Source organism: Nilaparvata lugens, chromosome 10 (assembly GCF_014356525.2).
Source record: "Nilaparvata lugens isolate BPH chromosome 10, ASM1435652v1, whole genome shotgun sequence".
Taxonomy (NCBI): domain Eukaryota; kingdom Metazoa; phylum Arthropoda; class Insecta; order Hemiptera; family Delphacidae; genus Nilaparvata; species Nilaparvata lugens.
The window spans coordinates 33,651,366-33,663,485 of record NC_052513.1 but is presented as its reverse complement, the minus strand read 5'-3'; the positions used below and the strand labels follow the sequence as shown (position 1 = coordinate 33,663,485).

The window sequence follows — 12,120 nt, the reverse complement described above, 5'->3', positions numbered from 1 at the left end:
CGAAAGCCAGTTACATGCACGTTGATTTTTGTACGATTGTTTTTTGCCATCCTTATGAATTCGAATAAGTGCAACTTGTCAAACATCATCTGTTTGATCTAATAGAATTTTATAAGGACGGTAAAAAATCGATGTGTATGTAACTGGCTTTTACTAAACAGGCTTCACGAATTACAATACGATAATAGGATAGTTGATACAATACATGGTTTTAATTCAGATTCATTCATTGATAGAAATAAAAGGAGATTCCGGTGTCGATAGCATCGAAGTCGCCAGGCTGGTCTGGATCATTTATGAATTTCTCAGTATGCAGTATCCACTCAGCAGCTCTAATACAAACACAAACATTAGTTTCGTTTTACTTGGAATAGTAAGACATTATTTCATTATGTCCATTATTACAATAGATCAATTCAGATCCAGTTAGCTGTTAGAGTAATATAATGTAATTACATTCTATACTCACTGTTCAGATCAGCACAATGTTTATAGCCTACTGTAAGCAGTGAGTATAGAATGTTACATTCTATACTCACTGACTGCATATTTATACTGTGTAATAGATTTTATTGATTGTTGCAAAGATTTTAAGTCAATGATTCAACAGGAAATCCATGGTAATATTCAACGATTTCAACCTAATGAATTAGATTGTTGTATGACAAAATTGAAATCCCGACAACGTAAATAATTCAGTGATGTTAACTGTACAAGGTTACTTTTTCTCGTATTTTATTGAGTGATAATGGGAGATGATTTCTGATTCCATATTTGGATTCAACCTTTTGAAGTTTGAAACTTTCAAAGCTGGAATTTTTTTGTCTTTTTCTAAAAAGACTTTTCCACTTCAACATTAAAATGTACATTTCACAATATGCATAACAAGATATCAATAACAATAAAGAGGAAATGACTCTTATCGATTATAAACTCCTAAAAATTGAATTCCTTTATCAATTCTCGCCTGTATTCCACTGCCTCCCTCAATATCCTACTAGACTCGTCCAAAATTTTCCATTCAGATACTCAATTACTGTCTCTCTCTCTAGCATCGCCCCTCTCAGATATTTCTTTCTTATTTCACCCAAAATTGAACATTTACCGATGAAATGATAAGCATCTTCCGTTTCTCGGCTATTGCACATAGAACAGATACCTATCCCCTCCTCTCTTTGCGGTGCGTGATTGAGCGATAATAGCCCAGAGGAGGCCCTTGAAAATCATCGAGGTAACATTCCGTTTGGACTCATCATTCATGTAATTTCTCGTTCCATCGTCAATTTTTACATCTGCGTAGATTCTGTGAAACTGTGACCGCTCTCTTCTCTCTAGCCACTTACTTTTAACTTTAGCTTTTATCTTCTCCATTACCCTCTCCCACGTTGCTTCCCACCCCCTCCTGAAATTTGCTGCTTGCCAGTTGTCCGCTGTTATCGGCAATTCAATATCAAACTCACTTAATATCCGTCTCCATTCAGAATACCAACCACACTTTTATCTTAAACAATGCCTTGCGATCAATGTTCGATATCGGTCGCCAGGTATCTCAAAAGAATTCAATACATATTTTATATGAACGCTCAAAGTATACAACCACAAAATTTCCTTTCCTGTCACTAAGTATACTATATAATTTGGCGTATTACACGGTAGTCCAAATATTTTCTTGACAAACAACCTCAGAAATTTTTCTAGTTCTTCTCTCTCCGCATATCCCAATACCTGTGCTGCATATGTTACAACTGCTTTACTTATCGAATCAAAAATTCCTCATTTCATTGACAGAGGTGCTTCATCATTCAAAATGAGTCTTCGCCATACACTATTAATCCCAAATCTGGCAGCTGTTATCTTACATTTAAAATGTGCGGTTAGGGCAAGTCTTGATGAAAAAACAACTCGCAGGTATCTGTACTCATTCACTGTTTCAATAACTTCATTTCCATAGTACCACTTCTCTCTTTCTCCCAATCGTCCTCCTCTTCTGAAAACTACAATCTTGGATTTAGCCATGTTCACTGTGAGATTCCACCTTATGCAATATCCCTTTAACTTATTTATCATTGACTGCAGATGTCGAGGATTCTCAGACAACAATACCACGTCATCAGAATATAACAGCGAATTTATCAGCCTCTGCCCAACATAATATACCTCCACCAATAACATCACTCAAATCATTCAAAAATAGTGTGAATAGCAACGGGGAGAATACGCATCCCTGTTTTAATCCATTTCTGGTTTCAAAGTATTCTGTTAAGTTACCCTCCACGCCATGCCATACAGGAGACTTCGTATTTCTATATAGACTCCTCAACATCGCAATAAATTTAGTCGACACTCCCAATTCACTCAGTTTAAAAAATAAAGCCTCTCTGTCCACACTATCGTAGCCCAAAAAGAAACAGTACAACTTCTTTGTAGGTCTATTCAACGTTTTCATTACTATATTGAATAGAACAAAAATATTATCAGTAGCCGAATAACCTCTCCGAAAGCCACACTGATTCTCTTTAATAATCTTTTCTCTTTCCTCCCACAACTGCAACCTTCTCAGTAAAATAAATGAAAATACTTTAGCGACAGCATTTATAAAAGATATGGCTCTATAATTATTCACTTCATTAGTATCACCTTTTTTATGCAATGGAAATATAATTGAACGTGGAAACCCTGTTGGTATCTGTCCACCTCTGACGATGGCATTGGAAAAAGTCAAAATAATCTCTTTGTAATTTTTTGACGCATTCTTGTAAAACTCAGCAGGAACTCTGTTATCACCTGGAGCCTTATTGTTGCGCATTGTCTTGAAGGCACTTTCCAATTCATTCATATCTATGTCTTTGTCAAGAGTTTGATCTTCAACATTCCTCGCCGCATAATATGTGACTACCCCGCAAACTGATCCAAACACTCGTCTGAAGTGTTCAACCCAATCCTCAGCACTCACAGTTCCCGAAATCTTGAACTCTCTACACTTGAATTTCTTTATCAGAGCCCACAAATCACTGGAATCCTTGACTCTTCTGAATTGTTCTTTTATATCGCTGTAATACGCTTGCCTTTTACTCTTACATAGCAGTTTGTATTCCTTTACTACCTTCATATAATTTTCTCTCACCTGCTCCGAATTTGATTTTCTAAACACATTCAATAGGCTGAACACTCGCTTTCTCATAACCGCACACTCTTTGTCGAACCACTTTTCTCTCCATCCTTCTCTCTTTCTATCAGGTTGGGGCACATAATTTGCAGCTCTATATACAAGATTATTTAATACTTTATAAGTCTCCTCACTACTCTCGGGAAGACCATTTATTTCTCTACAAGCATTGGTGAGTTTAGATATATATTCATTCTTCCTCGCTTCCTTCCATTTCAACTTCGGTAAGAGTGGTAAAATTGTGCTCTCTCTTTCTAGAGTATCAACCGTGATTAGCGTAGCTTCAATTGGGAAATGATCAGATAAAAATTCTGGCACAATAGAAAATTTTCCAACTATTTGCGCTAATTCGACAGCCATGCAACATAGATCTATTACGGAAGCCCCTCTGCCTATAAAAGTAAAGTCTCCCCACCTATCTCCACTTATCCTTCTATTCATAATGATGAAATTAAAAACCTCACAGAACTCCAATATTTTCTTACCTTTCATATTAATCACCTCATCCTTTGACTCTTGCTTATTACTCAGTGCATTTCCCAATTCTATTACATCTGTTAATTCCGACATGTCCTGTCCATTTCCTATTCTACCGTTAAAATCTCCAATTAAAATCATATTATTTCTATTATGCTCTTGCACTATCATAAACTCCCATAATGTATTGAATTCTCTCTCCCATTCCATGTCTCCTCCACCACTCAGGTAAATTGGAACTATATAATATTCATCCCGTTGTCCTGCATTCATGTGAATAACTTTCCTCTCAAGCGCATCGATTACCTTACAAAAACTCTCTATTCTTTTACTAATTTCTATTAACTTTCCTCCCTTTGCTCTACCTCAGTTTGATTCTCCAACTGCGAATTCCCAGTATAAATTGTAATCTGGAAAACAGTTTTCAAAATACAATTGCTTTCCTCTTTCAACAAACGTCTCCAATAGTACAAAAACATCATAATTACAAATAAAATTATATACTTGAACAATCTTACCACTTAATCCAGCCACATTGTACGCTACTATACTCAACTGTCCCTTCTCACACGGACTGACGGCGTTATCTCAGCGGTTGCGGTCTTCGTCCTCGCCGCCTCGCTCCTCCTCATCACACATGCTCCCGCTCACGGCCCGCATCACACTCTCATCGAACATGCTCCCGATCTTCTGCAGCCCATCCTCTCCCTCCGAGACCAGTCCATTCTCCTCATCCAGCGTGAAAACCCGACTATTCACGATTAAACGATCCACTTCAACCGATACTCTCCTCTCACTCCCGGAACTTGTTTCTTCAACTCGCCAAGCACCCGGAAAAGCTTTGATCGTCGTTTTCTTGTGTCGAAAGCAAAGTCTTTATGAATCACAAACTGTGTACCCTTCAGCTTCCTACTGTTTCTCGTGATGAAATGGATGTCCTGATCGTCCGGAAAATGCGCAATGATTGGCCCGTTATCTATTTTCTTGCCCAATGCATGTGCTCGATTAACCCAGGTACCTGCTCGTGCCCCCAAATGACTCACACAAAAGTCTTTGACAGTTCTCACGTAATCCACTGTTGCACATTCATATTTCAGCCCGCGAAAAATTATATTGTTCCTTCTCGATCTATTTTCAAAATTTTCCATCTTCCTGATTATGAGATTATTCTGAATTTTTTGAGCAACAATTTGATTTCTTAACTGTTAATTCTCGACAGAGAGTTTATTCACTTTTTCAATTAGACCATTTATTTCTCTACAAGCATTGGTGAGTTTAGATATATATTCATTCTTCCTCGCTTCCTTCCATTTCAACTTCGGTAAGAGTGGTAAAATTGTGCTCTCTCTTTCTAGAGTATCAACCGTGATTAGCGTAGCTTCAATTGGGAAATGATCAGATAAAAATTCTGGCACAATAGAAAATTTTCCAACTATTTGCGCTAATTCGACAGCCATGCAACATAGATCTATTACGGAAGCCCCTCTGCCTATAAAAGTAAAGTCTCCCCACCTATCTCCACTTATCCTTCTATTCATAATGATGAAATTAAAAACCTCACAGAACTCCAATATTTTCTTACCTTTCATATTAATCACCTCATCCTTTGACTCTTGCTTATTACTCAGTGCATTTCCCAATTCTATTACATCTGTTAATTCCGACATGTCCTGTCCATTTCCTATTCTACCGTTAAAATCTCCAATTAAAATCATATTATTTCTATTATGCTCTTGCACTATCATAAACTCCCATAATGTATTGAATTCTCTCTCCCATTCCATGTCTCCTCCACCACTCAGGTAAATTGGAACTATATAATATTCATCCCGTTGTCCTGCATTCATGTGAATAACTTTCCTCTCAAGCGCATCGATTACCTTACAAAAACTCTCTATTCTTTTACTAATTTCTATTAACTTTCCTCCCTTTGCTCTACCTCAGTTTGATTCTCCAACTGCGAATTCCCAGTATAAATTGTAATCTGGAAAACAGTTTTCAAAATACAATTGCTTTCCTCTTTCAACAAACGTCTCCAATAGTACAAAAACATCATAATTACAAATAAAATTATATACTTGAACAATCTTACCACTTAATCCAGCCACATTGTACGCTACTATACTCAACTGTCCCTTCTCACACGGACTGACGGCGTTATCTCAGCGGTTGCGGTCTTCGTCCTCGCCGCCTCGCTCCTCCTCATCACACATGCTCCCGCTCACGGCCCGCATCACACTCTCATCGAACATGCTCCCGATCTTCTGCAGCCCATCCTCTCCCTCCGAGACCAGTCCATTCTCCTCATCCAGCGTGAAAACCCGACTATTCACGATTAAACGATCCACTTCAACCGATACTCTCCTCTCACTCCCGGAACTTGTTTCTTCAACTCGCCAAGCACCCGGAAAAGCTTTGATCGTCGTTTTCTTGTGTCGAAAGCAAAGTCTTTATGAATCACAAACTGTGTACCCTTCAGCTTCCTACTGTTTCTCGTGATGAAATGGATGTCCTGATCGTCCGGAAAATGCGCAATGATTGGCCCGTTATCTATTTTCTTGCCCAATGCATGTGCTCGATTAACCCAGGTACCTGCTCGTGCCCCCAAATGACTCACACAAAAGTCTTTGACAGTTCTCACGTAATCCACTGTTGCACATTCATATTTCAGCCCGCGAAAAATTATATTGTTCCTTCTCGATCTATTTTCAAAATTTTCCATCTTCCTGATTATGAGATTATTCTGAATTTTTTGAGCAACAATTTGATTTCTTAACTGTTAATTCTCGACAGAGAGTTTATTCACTTTTTCAATTAGACCATTTAAATCCACCTTTGTAGCTAGCAGCGCGAGTTTTTCATCCATAGCCTTACTAAACCGCTTTTCAAAACGGTCAAATAGTGATTCAATAAAGTCTGAGTTCACATTACCGGAAGCTTTAACACTTGGGTCTGGAGCACGCTTTTTCTGTTCCATCTCTTCGAGCTCAGGCGAACTTTTAGCACGAGGACTCTTCTTAGCACTATCGTCCGGTGAAAAGTATTGTTAGATACTGTTTTTATTAATTTAAACTTTGAATATTTCGATTCACTTGAAAACAATTTCACAAATAAATAACAAATTGATAATTCAATTTATTACGAAAGAACGTTTTAGGTTAAACATGCACTAAATGAACCGATTAAGCACGACCCGTCCGGAAACTTGAGATAAGAGAGCAAAACAATTCTGCGACCGCTCCGTTCAACAGCTCACTATCAACTCCTAATTTGAGAACATACGATTTGAAATCGAAAAGTTGTCAGTTGTAATTGGGGAATGATTTTAAAAAACCAATACTTTTATTTTCCATAACTGTACTCATAAAAAATAATATGATAATATATTTTATATTCAAATGAAACGTTTAGTTTTTAAATAAAAAAATATTTTTGAGCCCCAAAATCCATTGGAGAGTTACCGAATTGCTTGATCAAGAGATTCAATTGATTGATGATAAAGTTCAATTGCGCCGTGAACATAGAGAATTTGATCTTCATCAAGTTCAAATGTTTGGAGACAAAAGTCGTGTTGCCAATACATACATAGAAATGATTCTCATTAATCATTCGTGAACAGTACAGGGGAAATAATTGAGGAGTTGGGTGGAAAAACGACCTGAGTCAAAAAATCAAGTTTTGTGTAAATTGAGTTTGAAATATTTAGTACACATCTTCATTATTTCATCAGAATGCAATATTCTTGCAAGTATTTGAACTTTATTGATCTTTTTATACTATTTTCAATGCTATTATTCATAATTAGCCAGTAATCCAAGGCTAACTGATATTAATTGATATAAGGTGTGTTGTCTCAGGTCGTTTTTCCATAACCCTGGTTGTTACATGTTCAGAGGTTCAATAAAATGATGAAAAACCCGTATCAAGAGTAGTGATAATGATAATATATTGCTCATGATATTGGATAATTAATAAGTAGGTAATAAAGATCTAAAAAATGTCATTTAGAAGTGAACAATTGAAGATGATATTTTCTTCTTGAACACGTTTCTTCCCATGATCAAGACTCTGGAATGTTACATGGTACTGTTCTGATTTTCGGGAAATTCATACACCCAATGCTTTCAGCATCGGATTCTTCTTCAGGAGCGTCTTCTTCATTATTTCATCATCTAGAGGATAATTGGTTCCCTTGGATGTATTAATGATCTTCTTATACCATTCATTTGGTAGAGAGTTAGTTGGGAGGATATTTTTAATATTCTTTCCGAAGAATGGACATTGATATGTCCAAAGCTCCGCCAATTTATGTAGATGCATTACAATATAATCTTGTATAGTTATTCCAAATTGCTTTTTCCATATCATATACAGTTCAATAATTATTTTCTTAGTCTATATTATGTAAATTCATCTATAATTTTGCTGTATTGTAAGCTATTGTATATGAGTGTATAAGCCAGTATATACTGTAATCTACATAAGTACAAGTAATCTACAAAGTACTCAATCAATCAATCAATCAATCAGCTTCTTCTTTTGTAAGAAAACAAAATAAGGATTTCACTGGCTGCTGGCTCACAGCTTGTCAGCTGAATAATTTCAGGTTTGCCACATAAACAAAAAATTTTCACAACTCAATCATTTTTCAAGATACAACAACATTTTATGTACCAATCTGTTCAGAATTTAATGGCGGATAGAATGAAGCGTGTTGCGGAAAAACGACACGAGTGGCCTCGGGTCGTTTTTCTACCCAGCTCCTCAATTTCACAATTGAAAATAATAATTTCACACATACAAAGCCTATGGAATACTGTGTACGTAGTACAGTATCCTTTCCTGCTCAAATCAAACCTGTACTGTAGGCTACAGAAGAGTCACGACATGTCAATTGGAAAATTTTCTCATTTTCAAATGTCTGCTCATGATATGATATCTTCTCATTTACATTTGACGATTTCTCAAATACAATTCACTACTCTCAATTACATGTGTGATGACTTCCTAAATACAATTGACTATTCTCATTTAGGCTACATCTGACATTCTCTCAATTACAAGTGACTATTCTCAAATACAATTGATACTTTCTCAAATTAACTTTTTACTTTCTCAAATAAAATTGGAAAAGGTGTTGTGACTACTATTTTTTTTTTTTTTGAGCAGGGTATGATTACTAAATCTTTTCTCCGGAACAACGTCTTTTCACAAAAAGTGAGCATGCCGTACACAAGTAAAATATTCAATCCAAGGTTTACAAGAGAGTTTTTGCAAGGATTGACAGACACAGAAGAAAATGTCAATATGGAGAGAAACTAAGAGACAAATTTCATTTTATCATAGGCTATCCTGATCTTGAGATACAATGTTAGGTTAGCAAAGTTTGAGGCATCCGCTTCTCTAAAACAGTAAGTGAATTCTCAGTGAAGCCTGTTCAAGAATATAAACTTACTGACGTGCTATTCTTGAATCTTAACAAGCCTCCCATTCGCATCATTCTAGCAATAACCCAAATTCAATGCGGAAAATTCTCGGGAAATTGTGTTACCAAGTCACCATTGATTGTGATGAACCTAATTTGGCGTTGAATTGTAGAGGATTTTATTCTCTTGGAAACAGTTCTGGATTTTTTCACTATGAAAGGTTTTTGAGTTATATGGAGAAAAAAACAGGTATTTTTAACACTGTAAGGTTAGCAGAGGGTATTTTTTTGTGAAGAATCATTTTCAGACTATTTGTACCAAATAACTAAAAAATCAGTACCACAATACATTCTGGCAGCATGTTTCCTCGCTCCCTTCTCATGTCTCAAGTGGATGAACAGAAAAATAAACTATGAATTCGCTAAGCTGTGACTCAATGAGTCTGAACGAAAAAGGAGATAAGTTGCTGATTCATAAATTCACGGCAAGCCCCATAGCAAACCAGTTACTTCGAACAGTGAAGGAGACAATGGAGATATGCAGGGATATGCAAGTACCCCGCATTGTATGCTCAATCCGTAAATGAGTTTTGTGTAAGTGTGTATTAGCGATCGTAGCACAACGTGGTGGCAATTTTGGAAACTGGAGTGTATCCCAATTAGGTGGAGTACTAACAAAATGGGGAGATTTTTTTTTATTACGTTTTTACATGGTTTTAAGCATGTAGAAGTGATTTTTACTAAAATTGAGCAGTGACACTACGGGGTCTCCCCTTAGTGTACACACCTCCCCTTAATGTGCTGTGTATACTTGATTGTCTCCCCGTATTATACCTTGTTCCAACACACACACACACACACACACACACACACACACACACACAACACACACACACACACACACAACACACACACACACACACACACACAACACACACACACACACACACACACACACACCACACACACACACACCACACACACACACACACCACCACACACACACACACACACACACACACACACAACACACACACACACCAAACACATCGATTACACTGTACACATTTAAACCTTTTAAACATTCAAACATTGAAACAATTTAAACATTTAAACATTTAAACATTTAAACATTTAAACATTTAAACATTTAAACATTTAAACATTTAAACATTTAAACATTTAAACATTTAAACATTTAAACATTTAAACATTTAAACATTTAAACATTTAAACATTTAAACATTTAAACATTTAAACATTTAAACATTTAAACATTTAAACATTTAAACATTTGAAGATTGTTATAGAGATGACATTTTTCACGCTATTATTTCAAAATTCTAATCTCAACAAACCTAAAACTAAATTCATAAATAGAAAACAGAGCAGACGACGCAAACACAAGCGGTGTCTCCTACTTGCATATTTAGCGCTTACGTGAGCTATAAAAACAAAGTAAGGCCACAAAGGCGAATCAGCTGATGAAAAATCTTTAAAATACGTGAGCATAAGGTAAGAGTATAAGGTGAAGCTTATTCATATAAAAATGAGCAATTCTTATGTTTATACCTAATGCTCAAGAGCAAAACCTTATGCTCCATGCTCATGCTCATGAGCATATGCTTTGGTTTTATTCATATGACCCATTATAATGTTATCGAACATTTTTTGTTGCAAATTTCAAGTGGAATGTATGGTGTTCGGCTGTTATACTTTTCCTGGAACACTCCTTATGTATACAACTGTGTATTTCACCACTATTTTCATTATAATATTGTTAATTTAATTTTTGATGAATGAGCTTTGATTGACTGACTTGTGATCGTAGGCGCTGAATTCGAAACAGCGTTCGTTGGTGTGCAGCATGAGTCGATTGGCGTGTGTGGTGGAGTCGACCCAGCAGTGTGCGTCCAATTGGATGCAGCCGGCAGCCAGCTGCTCTGATTGGCTGCTCTTGTAGTAGGTCAGCTGCGTCGGCTGCAGCACGCACCAGTACTCGCGCATTGTCGGCAGCAGGTAGCCCCGTTTCAACAGCACACCCTGTACACAACGTTAAGATATACACTTCTCGTCAATATCCCTGTACAACAGATCACACGAGATAGACCACCCTGTACAACAAGTAACACATTATCATGAACTCGAAACAAGATTATCATGAGCAACTGGATGCAGCCGGCAAAGCACATAGACAGATAGACAGTGGCGGCTAAAAACTAGGAACACTACCTACTCATTTCTACTACTCTACCTTTAATAACTAACCTTTATAACAAAAATTACTAAACAAAATTTGTATACATGTTTCAGAAAAGAATATTATGATAATCCCGACACATATTATTATAGTGGGTATCATAATTAGAACTAAGTTTATTATTGGCATCTTTTGTATGTATTTTATAATAATTATGTATATGTTTTGTAAATAAACTCCTCTGGTTGCAATTCATTGGCAATCAGAGAAATTATTATTATTTTCAATTGGATTGAAATAGTGACCACAGAAGCGTCACATAAGTTTACACACTTTATGGTGGTCACTAAAAAGTCTATCTATCAGTTACTCACTCATGATTATTCTTCAACCTTCATTGCCGTGAAGGTTGAAGCAGTTTTTATTGTTATTAAACAAAAATCCCAATTAAATGCTGTAAATCACCCTGAAGACATTCTGCTATTGCAAATATTGACAACAGGGTTAACAGCTAGATGGAAATTCGATGAGAGCTATTACCCAGAAACTATTTGCCAGCCTGGGAATCGAACACGGTACCTCCTAATTGCCAGTCAAGTATTCTTGCCCTTACTTACACCAAACTGAAAATCACTCTCTGGATAGCAGTGCTCTACAGATGAAAATTTATAAGAAATTACAATTTATTCAAATGCTAGTTAATGAATAAAGTGAGTGTTCTATTGCAAGAAGCACCTCAAATCACTCCATCAAATGCATCTGTGCGTGAACTTGGCAATTGCACTTATTTCTATGACTACGTCACTCTATTCACGTTCTGATTGGCTCAACTGTTCGTCCCTCCAGTACAAT

The 12,120-nt window shown here is 36.5% G+C and overlaps 1 protein-coding gene across 1 annotated transcript in view; it reads right to left on the bottom strand.

Moving 5' to 3' along the window:
* LOC111058196 (differentially expressed in FDCP 6 homolog) overlaps positions 1-12,120 on the bottom strand; it is a 45,105-nt gene that overhangs the window by 12,908 nt on the left and 20,077 nt on the right. Inside the window, exon 6 of the mRNA XM_039436694.1 lies at positions 10,888-11,111. Coding sequence (XP_039292628.1) covers positions 10,888-11,111 — 224 coding nt within the window. The remainder of the gene's footprint in view (positions 1-10,887; positions 11,112-12,120) is intronic.